The sequence below is a fragment of the Podarcis erhardii genome, assembly GCF_964252035.2.
Source record: "Podarcis erhardii genome assembly, chromosome: Z".
Lineage (NCBI taxonomy): Eukaryota > Metazoa > Chordata > Lepidosauria > Squamata > Lacertidae > Podarcis > Podarcis erhardii.
In genome coordinates this window covers 42,547,797-42,575,745 of record NC_138504.1, presented here as the reverse complement: position 1 = coordinate 42,575,745, position 27,949 = coordinate 42,547,797, and the positions used below count along the sequence as shown (strand labels likewise).

Below are 27,949 nucleotides of genomic sequence, written 5' to 3'. Positions count from 1 at the left end.
CCTTTCTTGTACCACAGTTTAAAATCATGATTTGGTTGCCCAGATGCAGCTGATGGGACTGGCAGCTCCCGAACAAATTAATAGCAAGTGACTTTGGTAGTAAAACAAGAGATATTATTGGGTTCTTCCAACAAGCCTGTAGTTCCAACTCACCTCATCTCCTCTGTCTCCAGCAGGCCCCCAGTCTCCCCTAAATCCTTGTGGACCCTGCAGGGAAAGGGGAAAGGCAGACACATATAACTAAGCACATAAAGTTGGGGAACTAGACTTGGTTCCAGAAGGTACCATTGACAGGGCTGGCTCTTGTTTCTTTTTGCTGGGTGCCTGAGCATGATGATCTCAGTACACCCATCTCCTTTTTGCTGCTGCTGCTTGCTCATCTAACCTCTTCTTCTGGGTAAAGTGCACACAGCAGGAGAGTCCAAGACAAGAGATGGATGTAAAGTCAAATTTCCGCACTGATCATTACATGCACACTGGAGAGGGGAGGTAAATAAGCAGTGGTTACAAGCCAGGAATGTAGAGGCTCTGAGAATCAACAGTAGCCCTAGTGCAAGGTGGTAGATCTTGCTCTCAGATAACACCAAACTCCTGTGGCAGCCCTGGCTGCTGAAAAATGATCCACTTGCAGATTTTATGTTAGGATGCTAGCGGCAGGGTAAACAAGGTACTAACTTATTTCCAACCTTCCTTCCAGTGTCAGCACTAAGCAAAGCCATTTTTGTGTGTGCGGGGGGTGGGGAAAGTTGACAGTGCTTTATTAAATCTGGGCTCCTACCTGTTCACCTTGGACGCCAGGTTGTCCGGGCTTTTGATCTGTGCCGGGAAGTCCATCTGAACCAGGAAACCCTGCATGACCTGGAAGGCCTGGTGGCCCTGGTTCACCCTTGAGAAAGAGGCAGCTTATTATTAAAACCATAATGGAGGAAGATATGCATGAAGTCCTACTTTGCATCCCCTGGTTCAGGAGTTGCCAAAGTGCCACCTGTGGCTGTCTTCCCCCAATGCCCCACAAAGCCTCTGAGCTACTCTATTCACTGCACCCTTGACCATGCAGTGTGGAGGGTAGTTAGGACAATTGCACTCTTTCCCACTTCCTCTTTCAGCTCTATGTGCTTTTTTGAGACTCAGGTTAACTCTACTGGATACGATTTTCCTTGAAAAAGCAGCATTCATGTGTGTGGGTGTGCATGCATCTTCACTGTTTCTCTGTGGGGACCGATCCAGGGAAAGTAGGAGAGTAAGTGACTAGAGGGGGTGGTGCCCTGCACTATACTAAGAGATGGGAAACAGTGTGGGTCTTACCGGGTATCCAATCCATCCTTTTACACCTGACTCCCCTGGATGTCCAGGAGGTCCCTGCAGATAAAAGCTCAACATAAATACAGTCATCGCAAAGGCAGAACCCTCTCCCCTCACCCACCGCCCCCCAAAACAAGGGTCACAATTCTGCACTGGGGGAAGAATATATCCCAAAGATATTGGATATTCCACCTGCCATGATCCTGGTGTCAAGATCCCCTTCTTCAGGAGATGAGGTTGAGTAAGGAGGGGAACTGCAGAGAAGATCAGCCCCAGACACATTTCTGCAAGAGGAGTCTCCAATGCCAGTGCCTCTCTCACCTGACAACAGGGCCGTCTTACCCATAGGCGTTAGGGGTGCAGGGCACCTGGGTGCTGGGCTCTCAGGGGCACCAGGCCGAGAGTCCAGGGCCGATATTTGGAGTCCGGGGATTGGGAAGAGCCGACAGCCATTGCCGAGTGGAACAGAGCCCGTCGGAGCGCTGCAGCTCTTCTGCTGCAGGTGAGCGAGGCGCTGAGGCAGCCAGCCAGCTCCGCCCTCTTGCGTGCCTGGGATTGACGGGCCGTCGAGAGGCCCGCCCAGTGCATGCTGCTCACAAGAGGCACCCAGCTTCACTCAGTCACTGCTGCCACTGCCTCGGGCTCGACTGTTGTTGTGCTGGGCTCTGCTTGCCCACCCTCCCCCCAGGTGCCTGGTCCCGGCCTTGTTCTGCTGCTGCTGCTGCCTCGGGCTCCTCGGTTGCTGATAAGGTGGCTGGCCAGGCCAGCTCTGCCATGCGCGCCTCGCCGGCCCACCCTAAAAAAAGGCTAACAACTCTGGGCAACCTGGGGGGGGGGGGTGATGGGTACATCTTTGCACCCCAGTGCCACATATGCTTAAGACGGCCCTGCCTGACAATGTTGCACTGCTGACCTTTAAGTCAGAGGACTACATCAGGGAAGCCCCAGAGAATCCCTGCTCCGTCAGAGTAAATGACTTATGGAGCAGGACTGGGCTTTTTTATATATTTTCCAATGAAGGAGGAGCTAGCAGTTAGGATGCATTTGCTGCTCCCATACAGGGCTAAGTCTCAGGCTGATTGCTGCTGAAGCAATATCTGTCCTGGCTCCCACACACAGACTCGGTAGATCCTTGGCTCAATTGTTATTAAGGTTTTATTCTAGAATTCACTGCTTCGGTTCTCAATATTTTTGGTATATGCTGTGACATTTAGTTTTAAATAATTTCTTTTCTTTGGGACATGGGGGGTTACACTGTTTTTGCCAGTGAATTTTTATGACACTTTCCCCTACTATATACATGTTTACACACAATGTTTGGTTGTAGAAATGCAAATTTCTAAGTGTTGTTGCATTTCAGTTCACATATAGTTTTGAAATGTGCGAATTTAATATGAACCAAACATAATTTCTCTCCCACTGCTACTTACAGGCAATCCTGGCTTTCCTGGGTGACCGAGTAGTCCAGGAGGTCCAGGCTGGCTCTAGATGATGGTATTCAATAAATAAAAAGCAACACAGTTACCCACCAAACTGCTGAGAATGAACCTGGTAAAACTTGGGGCCCATTCACACACACACTACTATCAGTTACAGATAGGTAGCCGTGTTGGTCTGCCATGGTCAAAACAAAATAAAAAAATTCCTTCCAGTAGCACCTTAAAGACCAACTGAGTTAGTTCTAGGTATGAGCTTTCGTGTGCATGCACACTTCTTCAGATACACTGAAACAGAAGTCACCGGACCTTTCTATATAGTGAGAAGGTGGGGAGGGGTATTACTCAGAAGGGTGGTGGGAATGGGTGATTGGCAGATAGCTGTGATGAGCCTGTTGACGACTCTTAACGACTGCAATAGGTCTAACAGGAAAAAGCAAGGGGTGAAAAGGTGAAAAATGGCTTTGTCATGTATAATGAGATAAGAATCCAATGTCTTTGTTCAAACCAGGTCTCTCCATAGTTTTAAGTTTGGTGATAAGTTGCAATTCAGCAGCTTCTCTTTCCAGTCTATTTCTGAAATTCCTTTGTAATAGAACAGCTACTTTGAGATCTTGTATAGAATGTCCTGGGAGATTGAAGTGTTCTCCTACTGGTTTCTCTGTCTTGTGGTTCCTGATGTCGGATTTATGTCCGTTTATTCTTTGGCGTAAGGTTTGGCCTGTTTGTCCAATATAGAGAGCTGAAGGACACTGTTGGCATTTGATGGCATACACAATGTTAGACGATGAGCAATTTAATTTAAATTAATTAAATTTAATTATTTAAATTTAATTGCTTTAATTTAATTTAATTTAATTTAATTATTTAAATTTAATTGCGGGACTATTTAATTGCTCATCGTCTAACATTGTGTATGCCATCAAATGCCAACAGTGTCCTTCAGCTCTCTATATTGGACAAACAGGCCAAACCTTACGCCAAAGAATAAACGGACATAAATCCGACATCAGGAACCACAAGACAGAGAAACCAGTAGGAGAACACTTCAATCTCCCAGGACATTCTATACAAGATCTCAAAGTAGCTGTTCTATTACAAAGGAATTTCAGAAATAGACTGGAAAGAGAAGCTGCTGAATTGCAACTTATCACCAAACTTAAAACTATGGAGAGACCTGGTTTGAACAAAGACATTGGATTCTTATCTCATTATACATGACAAAGCCATTTTTCACCTTTTCACCCCTTGCTTTTTCCTGTTAGACCTATTGCAGTCGTTAAGAGTCGTCAACAGGCTCATCACAGCTATCTGCCAATCACCCATTCCCACCACCCTTCTGAGTAATACCCCTCCCCACCTTCTCACTATATAGAAAGGTCCGGTGACTTCTGTTTCAGTGTATCTGAAGAAGTGTGCATGCACACGAAAGCTCATACCTAGAACTAACTCAGTTGGTCTTTAAGGTGCTACTGGAAGGAATTTTTTTACACTACTATCAGACATTTATTTTCTCTCTCCTCTTCTTCCCCCGCCCACCACAACTCCACTTCAGGCAAGCGTGTGAACAAGAAACACACAAAATCCCAAGTAAGCATGTTGTGATCTGGGGTCAGATGCTTCAGGGCATTTCCCTGTGGGTCAGGTAGTGACACCCAATTCCACATGCCACCTGGTGGCAAGAAGAGGGAGTTACAGGCCAGCTTACTAGTATCCTATTGACCAGGGGTCAGCAAACCTTTTCTACAGGGGGCCGGTCCACAGTTCCTCAGACCCTGTGGGGGGCCAAAAAAATCCCCCCAACTCTCCCCTCCCTTCTCCACAGCACCTGACAAGCCCCGGTGGCTGCTTATCTGTGCCTTGCGAGTGGCAGGGGCTGGTGGTAGCGGCGGCAGAGGGACGATGAGTCGCATGAAAGGGCAAACTCCAGAGAGGGGCTGTTCTGCTTTAAATGGTGCTCAGCCAACCATGGCTCCTGTACCTTGCAAGTGACAGGGTCTGGTGGTGGTGGAGGGACGATGAGTGGCACGAAAGAGCTGGCTCTAGAGAGGGGCTGCTTAAAATTGCACTCAGTCAACCGTGGCTCAACAAAGCCCAGCCCCCTTCCACCTCTAGGCAGGGCGGGGAAAAGCCAGGAGGAGGGAGGGAGGAGGTGCTGCCGTGGTGTGTCTGGGGGGGAAATGGCACAGCCCAAATGATCAGAATCCCCACGCTGATCCACATGGCGATTCCTGGACCATCCATAGGCTGGATCCAGAAGGCAATTGGGCCAGATCTGCCCCCCCAGGCCTTAGTTTGCCGACCCATGCTATTGACCCTGCAAATCAGGTGATGGCAGAGAGCCAATCCAGTGCTATGGCCTGCTGTAACATGTAATAGAATCATAGCATTGTAGAGTTGGAACCTGGAAGGGGTCTTGAGGATCACCTAATCCAATGCCCTGCAATGCAGGAATATGCAGCTGTCCCTTATGGGGATCGAACCTGTGACCTTAGTGTTATCAGCACCATGCTTTAAGACTCCAAGATCTGCTGGGTTCCCTTAGTCTGAGCAGCTCATTGATGAGGGAGGTCATCTTTGTAGCTCCAAACTGGCTTTAAGTAAGAAGGTAGGCAGGTGGGGGCAGACTGAGAGCTAACTGAGCTTGGTGGAGCATCACCCTGTCTGACCTAACAGCAGCAGCTGACACTTCTTGAACAGTTTGGGACCAGGTTATCTGAAGGACTACCTGTACATGGATGAGTCAGTCCAAACTTTAAGATCTGCACTGGAGGTTCCAGTCTCTGGTCCAATGAGTGGGACCAGTGATATTGTGGTGGTTACCAGGGACAATATCTTGTCTATGTTGGCATCACACCTTTGAAACTCCCTTCCTAAGGAAATACAATGGCCTGTCATTGGTGATCTCCAAGGGGAGCTTAAAGCTATTCTGTTCTATTCTGTGAGCTGTATCACCTCAGAGTAGACTCTGAAACAAATGCACCTAAGTAATGTCCATCATGAATTATGGTGCTGGAGGAGACTCTTGAGAGTCCCATGGACTGCAAGAAGTTCAAACCTATCCATTCTTAAGGAAATCAGCCCTGAGTGCTCACTGGAAGGACAGATCCTGAAGCTGAAACTCCAGTACTTTGGCCGCATGAGAAGGGGAAGACTCCCTGAAAAAGACCCTGATGTTGGGAAGGATTGAGGGCACAAGAAGAAGGGGATGGCAGAGGACGAGATGGTTGGACAGTGTTCTCGAAGCTACCAGCATGAGTTTGACCAAACTGTGGGAGGCAGTGGAAGACAGGGGTGCCTGGTGTGCTCTGGTCCATGGGGTCATGAAGAGTCGGACACAACTAAAGGACTAAACAACAACAAATGTCCATCAAATTCAGTTGGTCTCCTCCAAGAAGAACTAAGATTGGATACAGTCCAGTGTCTGCAGACTTTTAATTTGCTTTGTAGATATCTGCTGCTGCTGCTAAAACATTAGAGGGGTTAGTGGGGTATTGTGTCTTCACGCTGTGTATCTTAAATCTTTGCAAACTGCCTTATGAGGGCAGCGTGCCTTGAAAGGTGAGCTAGAACCCTTTATAACAACCACCCGGGGGGGGGGGGGATACTTACTGGCCAGCCCGCACGAAGAAGCTGATAAAATGAGGTTTGCTTTTAAAAAAAGAAAAGAAGGGAGAGTGAGGGACAAGGTAACAGAAACACACTGCTAATTTTGTTCTCCAAGAAAAATAAGCTAATAAGATTCTTACAAGGTTAACATCTTCTGGAACATTTAAACCAGAAAAGACAGATTTCTTTTGAAAGGGAAAGGAGCAAAAATGTTTGCTATTTTACTGAATTTCTGAGATCAGAGAAATCGGAAACTTGATATTGCACATCATTCTAAATAGGGGAAGAGGGAAGTGGCTGAGGGCAGAATTGAGGGAAACTGAGCTCAGAAATCTGTTCTAGGAAAATAACCAAAGATCTTTCAACATATGGAAATATTTCTAATAAAAAAAACGCACAGAGCTGCTCTTGGACAGTTGACAGATGGGCAAACTCAGCTCAGGATCAAGAAGCAGCAGACCCCTTTGGCTCCTTTAAAGTTGATCCCAAATTGATTAATGTGAACAGAAACGGCAAAAAATAAAATTAATAAAACCCTGACAATCTGTCAGGAGGGCTGAGAGACTGGTGAACCATATCCTACCCACTTCCCCTGCCTTCTTCTCCCAGGCCAGTTAAATATATTTCTCTCTCTCTAAACACACTCATGTACATCAGGAGGAACTATAGATCTGGGAAATGTTTCATTCTAAAGCCATGAGGGTAGAACTATGGGGGTGGCAGCAAGGGAAACATTATCCTTCCCTTGAACATTGAGATTCTATTTTCAACAACAACAATAACAACAACAACAGAGGCAGGAGACAAGGACTGAGGGATCTTCACTGTAAAGCAGAATTTTTGCATCAAAAGACAATATGGAAAAACAAGGGGAGTGGCAGATTGCTTTCTTCATTTTAAGCAGAAAAGAATGCAAGGATGTTAGAACTTAAAAAGAGCCCTACTGGATCAGGCCCATCTTGTCCAACATTCTGTTCTCACAGTGCCCAGTCCAGGAAAATCTGCAAACAAGACCGGAATGCAATAGCACTTCTTCCCACCTGAGAATCCTAGCAGCTGATATCCAGAATCATTGCTGGCTCCATCAGTTGGGGTAGAACACAGACATCAGGTTGAGTAGTCAACGAGAGCCTTCTCCATGTGTTTGCCCAACCCCTTTCCAAGCCACCCAAATTAGTGGCCCCTGTTGCCTCTTGGGGTGAATTCCATAGTTTACAGGGCTGATCCCATCATGAGCCAGGTAGCCCAGGTGGTAGATGGAGGGTGTGGATTGCACTTCCCCATCCACTGCCTGAAGTGCAAGCCAGGACTGATTGGCTAGACAGTCACTGTTCCTGTCCATCAGCCCATTGTTGTTGCTGCCACTCCCTTTCTATATTTTTAAAGCTAATTTTAAATGCAATTATAGCAGCAGCACAGGCATTCTCTGGGTGAGTCTTCATTCAGACCTACACTACACCCACTTCCTCATTCCTGCCTCAGAGTTCTAATCCAAGGCAGCCATGATAAAAGCTGAAACAGGGCAATCTCTTAATTCTGGGCCCTTTGCACTACACATTTAAAGCAGCATCATACTGCTTTAAAAGAGTCGTGGATCCCCTCTCCCCAAATCTTGGGAGCTGTAGTTTGTTGAGGGTGCTGCAAAAGAGACTTCTATTCCCCTCATAGAGCTGTGACCCAGAATGGTTTTAACAGTCAGTGCCTCTGTCAGAATGGTTAATGGCTGCTTGCGGAGATAACAGCCTGGGACTCCAGCCTGTCTTTTACAGGATTTATTGAGTGCCAAAACTAAGTACAGTGCAGAGGTTTCAAAAGCATGTCTGCCTCAATCGCTAACAGAATCCGGAAGTGCTCCACGCCTGTTCCCCCTCCAGCAGAGAAACCCCGGAAGCCCCCCCTTTCTTTTCCTTACATGAAAAACTAGGCAATGGAGACTACTCCTTTCTCTCTCTGGTAGCAGCCTTTGGGTTCCTCCCACTCTCATCTTCCGTGTCTCCTGACAGCCTCTCCTCCCCCAACTCTGACGAAGTACAGCTACTCAACAGAGGAGGAGGCTCTCTGTACATTCCCCCTTCCCCTGAAAACCAATCCCTGACAGCCTCTTCCTATGGAACACTGTGAAATGTAGCTCTGTGAGGAAAATAGGGGTCTTCTAACAGCTCTCTGTGGAAGACAGGAGTGCCTGGTGTGCTCTGGTCCATGGGGTCACGAAAAGTCAGACATGACTAAACGACTAGACCACCACAACAGCTCTCTGCTCCCTCAACAAACTACAATTTCTGGTGTGCTTTGAGGGAAGCCATGACTTGTTTAAAGTGGAATGATACTGCTTTAAATGTATAGTGCAGCTGGGGCCCAGGACTAGTTAATCGTGTACACTTATGCTTCTGGCTATGCCCATTGCTGACACTTGGCAGCCCCCCCCCCAAGGGTCACTAATTCTTAACTTACAGTAAATGACAGCCAATCCTCCTTTGAATTCCTCCAGAGAACAACTGCTGGGACCCCAGGGACTCCGGGATGCCCTGGGTCTCCAGTAGGACCTGTTCGTCCAATTCCACCAGGGTGTCCCTAAAGAGAAGAAAATTGTGCCTTCTTTATTTTGGTTTTGGTAGAACAGCAGAGTTTTTGTTTGTTTCTGTCTGCCACATGTGAACATAAGAGCAGCCCTGCTGGATCAGGCCAAAGGCCCATCTAGTACAACATCTTGTTCTCAGGATGCCCACAAAATAGGACCCGAGCACAGTAGTGGCACTCACCCCTTCTGGGATCCCCAGCAACTGGTATTCAGAGGCAAACTGCCTCCAACAATGGAGTTAGAACATAGCCATCATGGCTACAAGTCACCCATCAACACAATGTTGTAGCACAGTATAGCACTGTTTGTGTATAGTTTACCATGTATCCTTATGTAGATTCACAGTGGTGTCAAAGGTAAGCAGGTGTTGTGGGTGGATAAGGATCCGGCATGATGTTAGCACCCAGCATTTGTCAGGGCTCTTGTCCCAAAGCCATAAGACTCTATATGAGTAGTAACAGCTCATCTTGGCCCAGCCTGAATCCAGCATCAGATTCCATACCTAGCTCCCCACTCCAAACCCCAATGATGTTTCTTTGCTATGGAGTCTGAGAAAGGGACTTCTGACTCCCTGAATCCTGAAGAGCACCTGCAGACTAAGGGTTGTAACCAATTAAGCTATGTCCATATATTTCAATGGGGCTGCTCTGAGTAGAATGAGTATTGTATGCAGCCCCAAACATTATTGCTCAAGGGCCAATGGCTGCCTCAAAGGACACTGTGGTCCTGAAACCCTTGCTTTTGAACTCTGATCTAGCACCCTTGGTGCTATCCAGGGTCCTGACCTTATCCCACTGCAAAGCTGGCTTAGGGAACCCATTTGTGCTGTCACTTCCTTGCGGTAACAGAGATGCCTCTGGATCAGGTCAGCAGCATTGGGGGTTAATGGGGGCTTGGCAGAGTTCAGTGACATTTGTCATAGGTCTTCTGTTTTGAGTTTATGAGCAGCATGCAGCAATTTCTTGCAATGTCCCCAATGTAGCATCACTCTGGGCTGCTATGAACAATTAGATTGTACCAAATCAACAAAGAGGAATCTCTTTAAGACGTTTCAAGCCTTGACCACACAGTTTCATAACATGAGGAATTTCAGTTACCGCACAAACTTTTCTTTCTCTTTCTTTAAAGAGGGCTGTTTCATGGGGAGGCCTTGTGCCTTCTTCAGATGTGGCTAAGAAACAGCTTAGAGCAGAAGCTTAGACCTAGCTCACTTCCCATGCTGGTGTGCTCTGCCCCTAAGGGTCCCACTGACTCTTCATGGCCCACACAAAAATGAGTTACTGAGCCACAGGGTGTGCACCCTTGCCTTAAAACTGTAGTTATGTTAAACAACAATAAGGGAGCTTTTCCTTCTCCATGCCTGGTATAAAAATGATGCCTGGCTTAGAAGAAGGAAGGGAGAAACATTATAAGAAAAAATAAATAAAGTAAAGCCCTGATGGTTCAAATCAAAGGCCCAGCTAATCTTACATCCTGTTCTAACGGTGGCCAACCAGATGCCCCAATGGGAAGCCTTCAAGTACAACTGCAGTCTTCTGCCACTTGTGATTCCCAACAACTAGTATTCAGAGGCATACAGTCATACCTTGGAAGTCGAATGGAATTTGACTTCCAAAACGTTCGAAAACCAAAGCCCCATCAGACATCCAGGTTCCAAAAGAACATTCACAAACTGGAACAATCCAAGTTCCAGGGCATTCAGGATCCAAGGTATGACTATACTGCCTTTGAAAGTAGAGGGAGAAAATAGCACCATGGCTAGCAGCCATTGATAGTCTTACCCTCCATGAATTTGCTGAAGATGCAGCTCTTTACCCTAGCTTTTGACTTGAGTTCCATTTTTCTTCTTTTAATATCCAGCTTATTTCTGGGGTTCTCAGTTGTTTTGGACTGATTTTAATACTGTATTAAAAACTTGCCCAGGGCCCTTAGGGTGAAAGACAGACAATTATGGAGGAAGAGGAGGACAAGAGCTTAATTAATTAAGTGGCCCATTGGTAAAAGTTCTTATTGTGCCCAAGTTTCAGATTAGGACATTGGATTGAACAATCTTCCTCAGGGGATGTTCCCAGCAGAGGTGGATTTATGGAAGCATGACCAGTTTGGGCACACTGGGCACAGAGCCTTGAGGGCACTGCAACTATGATGCAGAAAGTAAGGCAAGAGACAGTGTGGCTCTCAACAGGATTAAGAAAAAAATCCCTGGTATATGACATAGAAAACTATGCATTTTCCAATTCTCTATAAAATGATTTTGTCTTCAGCCTCAGCTGATGAGCTCAAAAGTTTTAATGGAGAGAGCACAATGGTTGTAAATGAGAATTTAAAATAACTAATCTTTTTAATCTATAAACTGACAGTGTTCACCTATTTTCAAGCACTTCCCAGTCATCTTACCTTCTCTCCCTTTGGTCCCATTGCTCCTCGTCTCCCTGGACAGCCCTGCAAAGCAACACAGACACCACCAAGTTATTTAATGTTAGGATTCAACATTAAATGAGGAGAGTTGGCAATCTACAGTCTTAAATGTCTTCTAGATTACTTCTTATTCACAAAGCACACCAGGGGAGCTCCATTCACATCAATGGCCTTGAATGAGGGTGCATCGCAGGTCATCTTAAGCTAAGGTGTGGGAAGGGACCACTCAGTGGTAGATACTTTTCCAAAGCAGAGGCAAAAATATAGTTCCAATAAACAGCAGGGGAAATCTCCAGTAATATGCAAAAAATGGTGGTCTTTCTTCAGTGGTGAAGGGAACCCAGCAGTGGAGGCTGATCCATTAGGGAAAACAGCCCACTGCCCCACTGATGTCAACTCACCCTTCACCAGTCTCCACTCCCCAGGCCACCTACTTGCCTTCTTACCTGTTCAAGGAGTGTCCCTGACTTGCTTCCTCACAGGGTTGCTCTTGCAGAACTCAACAGGGAGAGGGGAAAACTAGAATTAGTTGGCTCTGCTGGTCACTGATTCTGGTTCTACCTCCTGTTGGGCTCCCCACCTTCCATTTTATCAGACTCAATGAGAAACAACTCAGGAGTCAAGGAAACAGAAAACACAATGTACATGTTCAGACTTTGATAAAACTCCTCCACGGTCAGACTGACCCATTGACCAAGTATTCCTCCTTCACTTCTCCCAAGGCACTGTACTTGACACCAAACAAAGAGCCAATAGCTCAACTTGACTTAGAAAGAAGAGCAACACTAGTTATTTTTTCATGATACACCAGGAGTCCCAGAACTGAACATGACTGCATGTGTCAATATCCACATCTGCAGCTACTACTTACCGGCAAACCTGGCGGCCCAGGTAGTCCACGGGGTCCTGGTTTAAGGAGTATTTTTTGCTGCCCCATCAATTGCAAAGAGTGGGTAGGACCAAAGTTCTGAGTGGAAACCCCTTTCAACAGAGTCAAAGTTCTTTGTCTATGGGCATGTCCCTTGACAATGCCAGAGGGAGTCTTCAGTGATTTTGTGGCACCAGCGGGTGCTGCGGAAACTCTGGAAGGGTGAAGTACAACTCCCCTATCCACAAAGATTGCACCCTTCACACTGGAGTTAGGAAGAAAGGCTCTAGGTTTGTTTTCAGGCAATTCATTCCCATCCTCAGGGATTTTCAAGAGGGTGAGAGGGCTGTCAAGGTCTATGATGGTGGTTGGGAACTGCTCCCAAGACCCACTATCCCCCTTCGCCTTTCCTTTAGTGTTCTTATCCAGGGCTCTAGCGATATCCACTTTCTTGATACCCAGTTGACTTTCTTTGGAAGGGCTTTGAAAAGGGATACCATTGTCACTAATCACATGAAGATCCTGGAGCTCAGAAGAGGGCAATGAGTTACTGTTGGCAATGGAGCCATCAGTATTTCCTTTCTTCTCTGAGCCAAGCATTCTAGATCTAGTCATTTTCGTGTAAGTGGTGCTTGGGGGCTCTTCTCTGAAAGTGAGAATCCCCTCCTCTTCTCCATCCTCCTTTGGTCTTTTGGAAGCCATGTCTGAAGCTGTAGGGCTTCTACTGCGGAATGTACTGGGGTTCTTCTGATGATCTCTTTGTTCAACCATAGGAGACTTCAAAGCCACATCTGAATCAGTAAGCTCTGAGCCCTATAAATAAGAGAGAAAACGGCATTCTAGTGATTCATGCTTGTGCAGACTAGAAAGGTAAAAAGGTGCCTTTGTTGTCACTTGGCCGTAGTTCAATAATAGAGCATGTACTTTGTATGCAGATAGACATACTCACTCACTGGTCTACCCAGATAGGGCTGTAAAAAAAAACCTCTTGTATTAAACCCTGTAGAGCAATTGCAAGTCTGGGTCTGAACTGGAGGTGATGGACCAGGAGTGAGATTTTGAGGTGAAAGTACGTAGCTCGATGAGTATGTCAATCAAGTGTGCAGTGGCAGTGAAAAAGGCAAATTCTATGCTGGGGATTATTAGGAAAGGAACTGAAAATAAAACTGCCAATATCATAATACCGTTATACAAATCTATGGTGCATATGCATTTGGACTACTGCGTACAGTGCTGGTTGCCACATCTCCAAAAAGATATTGCAGATTTGAAAAAGGTTCAGAAAAGGGCCACCAAAATGATTGAGGGAACAGAGTGACTCCCATATAAAGAAAGGTTGCAGCATTTGGGACTTTTTAGTTTGGAGAAAAGGTAAGTAAGAGGCAGCTTGATAGAAGTTTATAAAATTATGCACTGTATGGCGAAATTGGATCCGCAACCTGCCTAACTTTTCAACAGGCACATTGGCCACATTGGTCTAAATAGGAGAGAAGGAAGCCATTGGGGGAGATCAAAACTGATAAATTTATAATGATTTGGTGTACTTTTATTCAATTTGTTAACAAAAGTGACTCAGTCTTCTCTTTCGATAACAGGTTCTGCCCTCCCTTACTCTCTCCTCTGATGAACCAGCCACAACCTAAACTTTTTTCTTTCATTTATTCTGCTATTGTAAAAAAACTGCACTGTTGATCTAAATTGATTGTTCTGTTGTTGTTTTTTAAAAAATGACAATCACCAGCATTTTTTAGCAAGTTTCTCCGAATACACACATTTTTTTGTTCGCAGATTAGACTAATACACACATTCTTGTAAAGCAATTTCCCCTAATACAAACAACATTCCTGCATGATATTTTCAGGGCTACATACATTCTGATGCACACTGTTACCCTAATATATGCATTTTGTACACATCAGTTGGCTGGAAAAGCGCACTGCTAAATGGGGAGACGGGCAAATCTAAAGAGGATAGCTGAGTTTAGTTTCAAATATTGTTTTAAAAAGCACAGATTAGGTTGCTTCACCTTTATATGTGGCCTGAATCAAATTTCTCCCCCACCTGTAGCTATAACAAATCTCCTGCAGCAACTGATCCACACTTTGCATTTCTAGGGTAAAGAATTACACTCAAAGGCTGCAATCCTGTGCACACTTACCTTGGAGTCAATTGTTTTTAAGTGGGTTTTACTTCAGAGTAAAACATGCACAGAATGGGGCTGCAAATCTTTTCAACTGCTACTGAGAAAAGATATCATACCAAGCCAAATCCCAAAAAAGCCTTTTTCTAATTTTAGAAACCGTCTCACAAAGCATTTGGAATGGGTGATTGCTCAAGCTGACTTAACCATATCAAGTCTGGAACAGGGAGACGGATGACAGGATGATTTTCTCTAAGTAATATGAATATGTGTACAACTAAAAGAGCGCAAATAGACACCCACACCCACACATTTTTTTTAAAGTTAAAGAGGAGTTAATTATCCTCTCAGTAACAAAATTGGTCATTATTTGTAACAATGAGCATATGATGATCACTGTTTAACGATAAAGGGCTCATTCTAACAAGTGTTACTCAGAGTAGACTCACTGGAATATTAGTCATGCCCATTCATTTCAGTGGGTTGAATCCAATGATAGTACTATTCAAAGCAGATCCACTGAAATGAATGGTGATTTCAATGGGTCTACTGTGAGTGGAACTTAGTTGGCAACATCACAATGGCTCTACTAACTAACAAAAAGTTATGGGCAATATGAAGAACAACAAAATAGTAGTACTAAAACAGCAACAGCAACAATAATTCAGGGGATGGACTAAGATTCCCACCTACCTTGAAATTGCTGGAGGCTGGTCCAACACCCCACAAGCCCATCCACAGAAAGCCCATGCAGAAGAAGTCCATGGTGCTCTCATCAAGGACAGGGTGCTCAATGCAATGGACTAGCTCAGCATGGGCATTCAGAGTTTGGGGGTGATGGATGGCCCTGCCCACTTGGCCACAGCTTAGAGTCCATTCCCCTTGTGGGATTTTGTCATACCATCGGGAGAAGAAACCACAAGGATGGCCTAGGTCCCAAGATGCCACAACTGCTGATTTGTATCAACATTCCAAGGGAAAAGAGAGGATGGCAAGGATATTTCCTTCCCCTCTCCTCCTCCTCCTCCTCCTCCTCCTCCTCGCACCAGGACTCTCTGGCATCACTTTGTTCTTCCTGGCAATTTAGTGACTATGTTAGGAGTTTCCAGAAACCAAGATCTCAGGATGTGTATGCATGCCATTTTTACTGAATTCATGGCACTCACCAAAACTTTGGCCAAACAAGTTGCTGCTGGAGGAGAAGTTCTTAAACAGACTCATAGAATCATAGAATCTTAGAACTGGAATGTACAAACGGGTCATCTAGTCCAACCTCCGCAATGCAGGAATCTCAGCTAAAGCATCTATGACTGATGGCCATCCAACCTCTGCTTAAAAGCCTCTAAGGAAAGCAAGTCTACCACCTCTCGTGATGCAGCTCTCATGGGAGTCTGTTCCATGGCTGAACAGTTTTTACTGTCAGAATTTCTCCCCAAATGTTTAGTTGGAATCTCCTTTATTGCAACTTGAAGTCATTGGTTTGAGTCCTATCATCCAGAGCAGGAGAAAACAAGCATGCTCCCTCCTCCATGTGACAGCCCTTACAATATTTGAAGATGGCTATCATAACTCCTCTCAGTCTCCTCTTTTCCAGGCTAAACATACTCAGCTCCTTCAAGCGCTCCTCATAAGGCTGTTTCCAAACCCTTGATCATCTTGGTTTCCCTCCTCTGCACACTTTCCAGCTTGTCAACATCCTTCTTAAATTGTGGTGCCCAGAATGGGACACAGCATTCCACCAAGTTTGTAATTCCATCAAGAAAAGAAATGAGATGGTCTGGCATGATTTTTTTAGGAAACCCATGTTGGGTCTTAGTAATCACAGCATCTTTTTCTAAATGCTCACAGACCGACTGTTGAATGATCTGTTCTAGGACCTCCCCTGGTATCAATGTCAAGCCATTTGCCTGTCTCCAGTCTTTAGGGACCTCACCTGTTCTCCAAGAATTCTCAAAGATCATAGACATAGGCTCTGAAATTACATCCACAAGATCCTTTAATACCCTTTGCTGCAGCTCATCATATCCTGGAGATCTGAATTCATTTTAAGTAGCTAGGTGTTCCCTTACTAGCTCTTTTCCTATCTTGGGCTGCAGCTGCCTCCTTACATCATTTATTCTGTATCACCAGGTTGGGCATCGCTTTTCTTTTGGGTGAAGACACAAATATAGTGACAATGGGGAAGAAAGGTGTATACATGGCAGAATCAGAGAAGGCTGCTGCATTAGAGCAAAGGGGTGGGGAATAGGAGTTCCCTAACAAGTCCCTTTTACAAATTATAGGAATAAGAAGAATATAGAAAAATAGTTTGTACTGAGTCAGACCGCTGGACAATGTAGTTCAGTACTGTCTACACTGACTGGCAGCAGCTCTCCAGACAGGGAGCCTTTCTAAGTCCTACCTGGAGATGCTGGGGATTGAACCTGGGACCTTTTGCATGCAAGGCAGATACTCTGCCACTGTGCCATGACCTTCCCCACTTCCCAGGATACTTCAGGGTGAGCCATGGTATAAGAGTGCTTTAAATGTATGGTGAAGTTGTGGCTTAAATTCTACTCAATGAAATGGATGAAGTTAACCTTTATGTTGTTGTTGTTGTTGTTGTTGTTGTTGTTGTTGTTGTTGTTGTTGTTAACATTTATTTCTCACCTTCATCAAGGAGCTGTAAGAGCTGTACACAGGTCTCCTCCCCATGTTATCCTCACAACAATCCTGTGAGGTAGTTTAGACTAAGAGTGTGTGATTGGCCCAAGGCCACCCAGTGAGCTTGATGGCTGTGTGGGGACTCGGATCTTGATCTCCCAGGTTCTGGTCCAACACTCTTAACCACTGCACCACACTGACTCACGTCATCTCCATCAATTTAATGGGCCAAGCAGGTCTTACACTGGATTCTACCCCCCAGGTTTTGACACCAAACCTGTCACTACTGTGACATCTGTGCTACCAACAAAGGGAGGTGTGTGTGAACATGCACACACGTGTTGAACAAGCACACTCTACCCCTGGAATGAATTTCCTCAAGCTTTACTGCGGTGACCCACCTCAGAGGGTGCCCTTTATCTCACAGCTCTCAGCACAAATGTTTCCATTCTGCAGCAAGTGTGTTGTTCTCCCCAAGAGCTCCTTGTGAGGTAATTAGAGAGGAGCTTTCTCTACAGAACCACAGACAAAGATCCACTGGCCAAGGCAACACCCAGAGGCATATAAATAGCCGCAAGGAAAGTTGAGGCTGGCCCATTTTCTGGGAGGTTCTATATAAAGAGCTGGCAGGCAAAGCCACCCCCAAAATACTCCAGGCCCCAAAAGGGGCAAGTAAGGTTACCAGAAGTATAATAGAAAACAAGGAAACAGACTTGCAGGAGAGGAAATTTACCAAGTGCATCAGAACTGGTGACCACTGATCGCTGCACCACCACCACACACCTGAATTTATCTAACCTTTCCTGGCTTCTGATTTCTGGGCACAATTCAAAGTGCTGGTTATGACCCATCAAGCCTTATACGGTGGTACCTTGGGTTAAGAACTTAATTCGTTCTGGAGGTCTGTTCTTAACCTGAAACTGTTCTTAACCTGAGGTACCACTTTAGCTAATGGGGCCTCCCGCTGCCACCGCACGACCACCACACAATTTCTGTTCTCATCCTGAAGCAAAGTTCTTAACCCAAGGTAATATTTCTGGGTTAGCGGAGTCTGTAACCTGAAGCATATGTAACCCGAGGTACCACTGTATGGCTTGGACCAGTCTACCTGCAAGATCATGTCTCCCTTTATGAACCTGCCTAGGTGTTAAGAACCTTGGGGGAGCACCTTCCCTCAGTCCCTTCAATGTTAGAGGCTCAGCTGGTGGTGACACAAGAGCATTTTCTGTGGCTGACCAGATTGTGGGATTCCTTCCCAAGTGAGGTTAGACTGGCTTCCTCTTTGTTATCCTTCCTCTAGCATGCCAAGGTCTTTCTTGGCCTTTGAAAACTAAGTACAGACACTGCTGACCAGAGTAAACTGGATTTTAATGCTCATTTTAAATGTGTTGTGGTGTATTTTAACTACTTTGGTGTATTTTTACTACTTTGTAGTTATAATAATGTCTTTAAAAGGTTGTAAGCCACCTTGAATCCCAACTTGGAAGGAAGGTGGGATATAAAAACACAGCAGTAGAAGAAGAAAAAGAAGAATCTGCTTTTAAAGCCATCTGTGTTGCCAGCTGTCACCACAGCTTGTGGCAGAGAGTTCCATAGTTTCTCTATGCACTGGGTGAAGAAGCCCTGTCTTCTGCCTATCCTCAATCTTCCAACATTATGAGAGACGGGAGAAAAAGCTGCTTGTAATCGGCCAGCATGTTGGTGGCAGCGGTAGAGGAGAACTATGTCACATCCGAGAGATGGGTCCCAAGTGCCATAATTAGCAGCCACTGACTCATTCCTCCCCACTCTTTTCAAAAACCACCCATCAGGAGCAAACAGGACAGCCAAACCACAGCAAGGAAGGCCTGCAAAGATCCCACAGGCCCCTCTGCCATCTGTGTCCTACTTTCTGCGTCTGTATGCCACAGAGGGAAAATGCATTTATTCATTTATTTTAAAGCTATTTCTCTCACCCCCCTCCATACACACACCTTGCACTGAAAAAACTTTATATGAATTGCTGCATGCTCTCCAACATTAATCCAATGAAAATGGGAGAAATGAATGCAACAACAGCTGCAATGATAGTATATGCTAGGTACTGGAAACAAAGAGAGACCCCAGGGAAAGAACAATGGCTAAATTAATTAATTGAATATGCAGAGCTTGCCAGTATGACATTTAAAATAAGAAATCAAGATGACAAACAGACAAGGAGTGAGTGGGAGTATCTAGGGAAACACTTTAAAAAACAAAACCACAAATATAAATTCCAGGCAGGGGATACTTTGCGACCAACAACTGACAACATAAAAGATAAGAGAGTGTGGAAAATAAGGTAAAGGAATTAATGTATATGCAGCTAAACAAGATGTAAAAAGAAGTATAAGAGTGGAAAATTGTGTACAGTAATTGTAAAACTGAAAATAATAATAAAAATAATAGAAAATAGGGACATCCCGTTCCATAAAGATAATTTTACTATTTGTACCCCACACATCTTACTGGGTTGCCCCAGCCACTCTGGGCAGCTTCCATCATATATAAAAGCATAATAAAACATTAAACATTGCGGGGGGAAACTTCCCTATACAGGGTTGCCTTCAGACAGCTCAGGGATTGGATAACTTCATACCCTCCAACATTTCTCCAATGGAAATAGGGACATCCTAAGGAAAAGTAGGACATTCCAGGATCAAATCAGAAATTGGGATGGCTTCTCTAAATCAGGGATGTCTCTGGAAAATAGGGACACTTGGAGGGTCTGTTGCTGGTGGTTCAGAACATCTGAGTCATATCAAGCATCATGCTCCACCAGGAAACCCAAAGGCACTCTGAAAAGGCTACTAAAAGGACTATAAGGTTAAATAATACAGGCGTAGGGGAACCATTTTTTGCCAGAGAGCTACAATCTCACACCAGTGATGGCTGGGGCCAGATGAAAAGAGGGCATTTCAATTAATGTACAAGTTACCTTTGCTAGGGTTGCCATATTTCAAAAAGTAAAAACCAGGAGGCCCTTAAAGTTTTTGACTGACTTTGTCAATTGACTTGCCTAAGATCTGGAACAAAGCTGTCAATTCCGCCTACAAAAATCATGGTAATGTCCGGACGTATAGCAGCCCTACCTTTGCACAGTGGACTAGTTGGTATACATAGACCATATCCCTACTACAGTGGTACCTCGGGTTAAGTACTTAATTCGTTCCGGAGGTCCGTACTTACTTAACCTGAAACTGTTCTTAACCTGAAGCAACACTAATGGGGCCTCCTGCTGCTGCTGCGCCGCTGGAGCACAATTTCTGTTCTCATCCTGAAGCAAAGTTCTTAACCTGAAGCACAATTTCTGGGTTAGCAGAGTCTGTAACCTGAAGCGTATGTAACCCAAGGTACCACTGTATGTTTAAAGTATGATGATACACTTTAAAGAGTGAGGCTTCCCCTGCCAAAAGAATCAGGGGAACTGTAGTTTTTTAAAAGGGTGCTAAGAGTTGTTAAGGGAATGCTGCTACCCTCACAGAGCTAAAATTCCTAGAGTTCCCTAGGAAGAGGGGTTGATCATTAACCACTGTGAGAATTGTAGCTTTGTGTCTTGGCTCTCACCGAAAGAAAAGCTTGAAGTGCAGTTTCTGCCAAAATCTTTAATGCTAAAATCAGTTATTGTACAGGGTTGTCAATGGACAACTCCTGCAACTTCTCCCACCCCCCGTCCTGCTCTAACCAGCGCCTCTAAAATGTCTCCTCAGGCCTCATGATTTTTTCCTAACTCCAGCACTCCCCTATCCTCCACCAAGGAGCCATTCTTATGATTAAAAAACACATTTTAGTGTGGCAGAAATACTCATGGAAGGTGTGGCCTGTGGAGAGTCCTGAGGGCCAGTCAGAAAAGGCCTGGAGGTCCATATTCAATTACCGGCACTGTGGGTTAAACCGCAGAGCCTAGGACTTGCCAATCAGAAGGTCGGCGGTTCGAATCCCCACGATGGGGTGAGCTCCCGTTGATGGGACCCTGCTCCTGCCAACCTAGCAGTTCGAAAGCACGTCAAAGTGCAAGTAGATAAACAGGTACCGCTCCGGCGGGAAGGTAAACGGCATTTCTGTGCGCTGCTCTGGCTTGCCAGAAGTGGCTTAGTCATGGTGGCCACATGACCCGGAAGCTGTCCGCTGGCTCCCTCAGCCAATAAAGTGAGATGAGCGCCACAACCCCAGAGTCGGTCACGCCTGGACCTAATGGTCAGGGGTCCCTTTACCTTTACTTTTACATGTTTCCCATCCATGCTACAGATGAAGGAGACCTATGCCCACATAAAGCAAGGACTACAGGACCACGTGAATGGTCTATCCCATCATGTCTCACTGCTCCTAAGGTGTGAGGAGGAAATGCAGACACGGTCAGAGTGCCTAAAACAAAATAAGCTGTATAAGCAATTTTTTAAAAAGAAGAAGGTGCCAGGCCACGTGGAGGATTAAAAAAAAAAAGCAGCTGCACCAGAAAGGCAAACATGAATAAAACCTATTTTTGCAATTGGTGTGCAAGAATAGAATTGGGAGCCTTTTCTTTAGAAGCAAAGCTAAAAGACAGAGGAAGAGCAAATAGAGAAAATTTGGTGCGCAAACACATTAGGAACCCAACTCATTTTGCTATTCATTCTTGCAGGCCAATACAAAGCCTTTGATTTGGAAAGAGCTATTTTTACTGCCACCGCTAACATAAAAAAACCCCACAGTATAATTTTAAAATACCACCAATAAAATAAAAATAAAAAGGAGGAAAGCAAGAATGAACAAATGTGTAGTTTAAGAGCTGCAAGGCGATACTGGGGGCAAGGTCCAAATAGAATACTGTGGAGATGGAAAGCAGAAGCAGCTCTATAGCTCAGAATCTATTTAAACATAAACTCCAAATAGCATAATAAAATACAATTTTTAAAATAGAAAAAATATGGGGAATCTCCAGACCAGGGGTCAAATGTGGCCCTCGAGGTATCTGAATTTGGTCCTTGGAACATTCCCCCATTCAGAAACTTCACTGGGCCCAGTTATACTTTTGATATGCTTGTGTATTTTCTGCTGGTACTTTATTTTCAGACTCTCTGCTGTGGGAAGCAACTCACACATTCCATACACTAACCAAACTAAACAAGAACCTAGGGGTAAAATCTGTGCCAGTTCTCAAAGTCTTGATAGGCAACTTGTGAAACATTTTTGTTGCTATTGCTGTTGCTGTTGATGAAGACAAGTGTAAGAACAGACTCCACAGCCATATAGTGAGACAGCATCATCGGCAAACAGATTTCTCCATATTTTCCTGACTCCTAACTCTGTGTAAGTTTGCCCATTAGAGCCTGAGTCCTGTTGGTCAGGCAAAGGGTCCATCTAGTCCAGCCTCCTGTTCTTGCAATAGCCAGCTGGATGTTCCAACGGGAAGCTTGCAAACAGGACCTGAGGACAACAGCAAATTTCCCACTTGTGACTTCTGGTGACTGGTATTCAGAGGCTTAACAGTAGAGGTAGAGCATAAGAAGAACCCTGCTGGATCAGGCCGAAGATCTGCCTATTCCAGTATCCTGTTGTTGCAGTGGCCAACCAGATGCTTGATTGGGAAGCCTCCAAGCAGGAGCTGAGCACAACAGTGCTCTTCCCACTTGTGATTCCTAGCAACTAGTGCTCAGTGGAGGGAGAAAACAGTCATTGCAGTTGTTGTTGTTGTATAGTTGTTTAGTCGTGTCCGACTCTTCGTGACCCCATGGACCAGAGCACGCCAGGCACTCCTGTCTGCCACTGCCTCCTGCAGTTTGGTCAAACTCATGTTTGTAGCTTCAAGAACACTGTCCAACCATCTCGTCCTCTGTCGTCCCCTTCTCCTTGTGCCCTCCATCTTTCCCAGCATCAGGATCTTTTCCAGGGAGTCTTCTCTTCTCATGAGGTGGCCAAAGTATTGGAGCCTCAGCTTCAGGATCTGTCCTTCCAGTGAGCACTCAGGGCTGATTTCCTTCAGAATGGAGAGGTTTGATCTTCTTGCAGTCCATGGGACTCTCAAGAGTCTCCTCCAGCACCATAATTCAAAAGCATCAATTCTTTGGCGTTCAGCCTTCTTTATGTTTTTTTTTTTTTTAAATAATTTTTATTAATTTTCATAAACAAAAAACACACAAATAAAAACATTCACAAACAACACATGACTTCCCCATGCCTCCCCTTCACTGCACCCTTGTTTCAAATTTTTTAGCAATCCTTCATTCCATTTCTATATTTAATTTCCCTCAAGGTTTTCTTGACTTAAATATTTACAGCTATAATTCTCTGTTTCTTACCCCTTGACATTTTATCAGTCTGAGATTTTGCAACAGTTCTTAAGATATATTTTAAATTTTTTCCAGTCCTCTTCCACTGTCTCTCTCCTCTGATCACGGATTCTGCCGGTCATCTCTGCCAGTCCCATAAATTCAGTCACCTTCGTCTGCCATTCTTCCAGAGTAGGTAATTCTTGCATCTTCCAATACTTTGCCAGGAGAATTCTTGCTGCTGTAGTTACATACATGAAAAAAGTCCTATCTTTCTTTGGTACCAATTGGCCGACCATGCCCAAGAGAAAAGCCTCTGGTTTCTTTGCAAATGTCCACTTAAGGATTTTCTTAATTTCATTATAGATCATTTCCCAGTAGGCTTTAACCTTTGGGCAGGTCCACCAAAGATGATAGAAAGTTCCTTCACATTCGTTACATTTCCAGCATTTATTATTGGGCAAATGATATATCTTTGCAAGCTTGACTGGGGTCATGTACCACCTATAGATCATTTTCATTATGTTTTCTTTCAAGGCACTACATGCCGTAAATTTAAGGCCTGTGGTCCATAACTGTTCCCAGTCAGCGAACATAATATCATGACCTAAGTCTTGCGTTCAGCCTTCTTTATGGTCCAGCTCTCACTTCCATACATCACTACTGGGAAAACCATAGCTTAGTATCCATCAGCAGGCATTATCCTCTATGAATCTGTCTAATCCTCTTTTAAAGCGACCCTAATTGGTGGCTATCTTGAGGAAGCTGAGTGGGGAGTTGGCATGTGTGGTGGAAGGCCACATGTTGCCACAAAGTGGACTAGGGACAAATGCCCACTCCATCCCCAGCCACAGGCATTTCAGCATAGGATAGGGCTTGCTAGAGGCTCCACAACAATTTGGATAGGATAAATGGTGCAGTGCCAGATTTAGGGTGGTGTGAGTTCCCACGCACAGAGTTTAGAGTTTGCAGGGGGGGTTGCCTCAGGGGAATAGGGGTCACCTAACAACTCTCAGAACACTTAAACTACAGCTCCCAGAATTCTTTGGGGGAAGCCATGACATTTTAAAGTGGCACCATAGTGCTTTAAATGTATGGTGTGAATGTGACTAAATAAAATGGCACTGTTCTCTTTGAGGTTTGTCTGAATACCTCAGGTGTGGGGAACCTTTAGGCCCCCCAGATATTGCTGAACTACAACTCCCAACACCCCTGGCCAGCAGTTGTGTTTACTGGGACCGATGGGAGTCGCAGTTCAGCAACATCTGAAGGTTCAAAGGTTCCCCACACCTGGAATACTTAAACTATTTAAAATTATTGGTAGTACAGTGGTACCTTGGGTTATGAACTTAATTCGTCCTGGAAGTCCATTCTTAAACGAAACTGTTCTTAACGTGAGGCGTGATTTCACTAATGGGGCCTCCCACTGACACTGTGATGCCACCATGAGATTTCTGTTCTCATCCTAGGGCAAAGTTTGCAATACGAGGTACTACTTCCAGGTTAGCGGAGTCTGTAACCCGAAGCGTTTGTAACCTGAGGTACCACTGTATGGACTGACTTTTATTTATAAAATGTTTTCATTGTTTTTACATGTGGATTTTTTTTAAAAAAGAAAATGTTGATGTTCTTACCTAAAATCAGGTTGAGATATTTTAAGGGAAGCAACTCATACATGGAATCAAATAAATGCCCTGATTTGTTTCTTTGAGCAAAATAGAGAGATGTGTGGATCATGACATTCTGCAGTTCAGACACTAGGTGGTGCTTAACTTCATGATAATCAGGGGGGAGTCTTCTGCCTCTCTTCTGTTCCTTTTCTTAAACTTTTTTATTTACAGATAACAACATACGTGACCAAACATGCAACTTATAATACAATTCATCATATCTGAAAACCCAACCATAAACGTGTTGTCCAATTTTAAATATATAAATGTTTTAAATAAATAAATATTTAAATCATTTTGCAAAATCTAGACAGGTGCAATTGATATTTTTTTTAAAAAAGTATTATTTCACAAAGGAGTCCGGTAATGCCAAATTATACCTTTGTACCATATAACTGACCAAAGAAGCCCATGTCTTTTCAAATTGCTCTCCCTACGCCATCCCCACACTGTCTCTCAATATCACAAATTCTATACATTTTGCTACCTTTGCAACATGCAGCACCTTGCTAAAACCATTCTCCTTTCCAGTGGGAATTTGAGCAGAACATTTTTTAATGGCAAGCAACATTTCTGGCTGCTCTTAAATAAATTTCCAACTACAGGAATATGAGTTGGACCTCCTTTCTCAAATATCCAAGCCATACTTGTATGGGATTTAATGGCATAACATAACCCACTTGTTCTGGTCTTTTATCCCCCCCCCCCCCAAAAAAAAAAATAATAATAAAGGGAGACAATAAACTTATTGTCTAACTCTCTGAGTGATGTGTCATTTAAGCCTCTCATGACAACAAGAAAGAAAAGAAGTGTGGGTGGGGAAATGAGTATTTGTGGAGGAAGATTGGGTAGAGAGAGCTTGTGACCCGGCTGCTCACACTTCATCCAGTAACCATATTTAAGAATCTCCAGTTTTGCCTGCATTGGCCCAGCCTGGGCAGCATAGGCGCCAACTATAGGGGGCCCAGGCACCCACATGTTTTTGGTAGGTGCTCAGCACCTACTGTGCGGTCTCTTGTGTGACGTCCAGTTTTTGTACCAAAAGTTGTGTAGGAGGCCTTATACAGCCGCCGAGGCAACGTCAGAGGTCTCGCGAGGTCTTGGGCGCGAACTGCCAGGCCTCAAAAGCACCACTGGGCAGGTTGATGCAACGTGACGTCGTGAAATTGTGACATCACGTTACATCGCAGGTGCCATTGGGCTCCCATAACTTGGGGCCCAGCTTGGCACCCCTTCTGGTTAGGAATGAACAACTCTGTCAGTTTTGATTTCTCTTTCATTTTTTGTGTGTTTTAGTGTGATTTTCTTCTAACTTCTGCTTGCAGTTTTGCCTAAGATGCACATCTTTATAAAGCAATTTTCCCTAATATACAGCATTGTCAGTTTCATTAACAATTGTATTTTTTGTGCATTCTTTCATTTAGTCCATGCATTTTTTGTCCCACATTTTTTGTCCCACCTTACTTGGCATTGCAGAATTTGGAGAAGGGCAAATTTTGAAGGATGGCTGCCTTTTAGTTAACATACTGTTTCAGAAAGTGGGAACTGGGTAGTTTAGCCTTTAAATATGAACTGAATATAATCTCTCCACCAGGAACACTTGAGGATTTTTTTTTCTTTGAGATTCCAACAAAAACAAACCAAATCTACACCTCTTGTAATAATGCACAGCTCAGAACTCAAACACTATCATAGCCATGGCAACTCAGAAGTAAGTCCTATTGAATTCAATGGGGCTTACTCCCAGGTAGGTGGAGTTAGGACTGCAGGTTCAGGTAGCAGCAAAAAATTCAGGTTCATGGGTCAAAAAAAATATTTAACAATGTTTTGAAAATGTATGCATATTTTAAGAGGAAACAGGTTTAACCATTTTCCCCTTCAAAAGAAAAGTTTACATACTGAAACATGTCCTGTATTTGAATGCAAATTTAAATGCACAGATTAATACACAAATAGAACAGAATGAACTTATGAGTGAACACAGGGTTAAGAAGTACAAGGTTGTATCAAAGTTAGTAACATCCATCAATTTCAATGAGTCTACTTTGAGTAGGACGGCTGGATACAACCCAGAGACTAGAAATAAGCAGACTAGTTCATTTTGAGTTCACACTGACCATTCTTCACTGGGGATGTTAAGAAGGGAACTTGTAAAAGAAAAAAAAAATGTACATCTTGTGTATCTCAACCACCCCTTGGTGACTATTCAAACAGCTTGAAACATTACATGATTTATCGCTCAAATGGCATCTGTTCTTCATATCAGTGACCAGGGATGATGCAGGGAGAAAAGAGGTACCTCCCCCTCTATCAATCACCACCAGCCAAAAACTCCCAGAGTCCTAAGGTGCCCTTTGCTCTGCAATAATCTAGTGAAAAGTTGTCAGTGTCTGGCAATGGAGACCGGTTCATTAAGAAGAAGAAGAAGAGTTTAGATTTGATATCCCGCTTTATCACTACCCGAAGGAGTCTCAAAGCGGCTAACATTCTCCTTTCCCTTCCTCCCCCGCAACAAACACTCTGTGAGGTGAGTGGGGCTGAGAGACTTCAAAGAAGTGTGACTGGCCCAAGGTCACCCAGCAGCTGCATGTGGAGGAGCGGAGACGCGAACCCGGTTCCCCAGATTATGAGTCCACCGCTCTTAACCACTACACCACACTGGCTCTGCCCCAGCAACTTCTGACTGCCCTTAGTCAGCCCTCTCTCAGAAGAACATAAGAAGAGCCCTGCTGGAACAGGCAAGTGGTCTATCTTGCCCAGCATCCTGTTCTTAAAGTAGCCAACCAGATGCCTGTGGGAAGCCTGCAAGCAGAACCTGGATGCAAGACCTTCCTCCCCTCATGTGGTTTCCAGCAACTGCTTTTCAGAAGCATTGCTGTCTCTGACCACTAGGGCCAGCCCCTGAATTGAATCAGGACCATATCTGCATCGAGGCTGACATATTTAAAAAAGTGAAAAGTTGTTGAGCTTTTTTCTTCCCCCCCCCCAAAGTTGTTGGGCTTTTCTTGCAAGTTCTCTC

General features: G+C 44.5%; 2 protein-coding genes across 4 annotated transcripts in view; one reads left to right on the top strand and one right to left on the bottom strand.

Moving 5' to 3' along the window:
• SLC31A2 (solute carrier family 31 member 2) overlaps window positions 1-27,949 on the top strand; it is an 833,895-nt gene that overhangs the window by 207,316 nt on the left and 598,630 nt on the right. The window lies entirely within an intron of this gene.
• The window catches only part of LOC309333335 (uncharacterized protein), a 155,594-nt gene that overhangs the window by 79,706 nt on the left and 47,939 nt on the right, over window positions 1-27,949 (bottom strand). The window contains exons 8-15 of the mRNA XM_081846707.1: window positions 12,215-13,024; window positions 11,323-11,367; window positions 8,799-8,918; window positions 6,351-6,389; window positions 2,733-2,786; window positions 1,306-1,359; window positions 779-886; window positions 154-207 (exon numbers count right to left, since the gene is read on the bottom strand). Coding sequence (XP_081702833.1) covers window positions 154-207; window positions 779-886; window positions 1,306-1,359; window positions 2,733-2,786; window positions 6,351-6,389; window positions 8,799-8,918; window positions 11,323-11,367; window positions 12,215-13,024 — 1,284 coding nt within the window. The remainder of the gene's footprint in view (window positions 1-153; window positions 208-778; window positions 887-1,305; window positions 1,360-2,732; window positions 2,787-6,350; window positions 6,390-8,798; window positions 8,919-11,322; window positions 11,368-12,214; window positions 13,025-27,949) is intronic.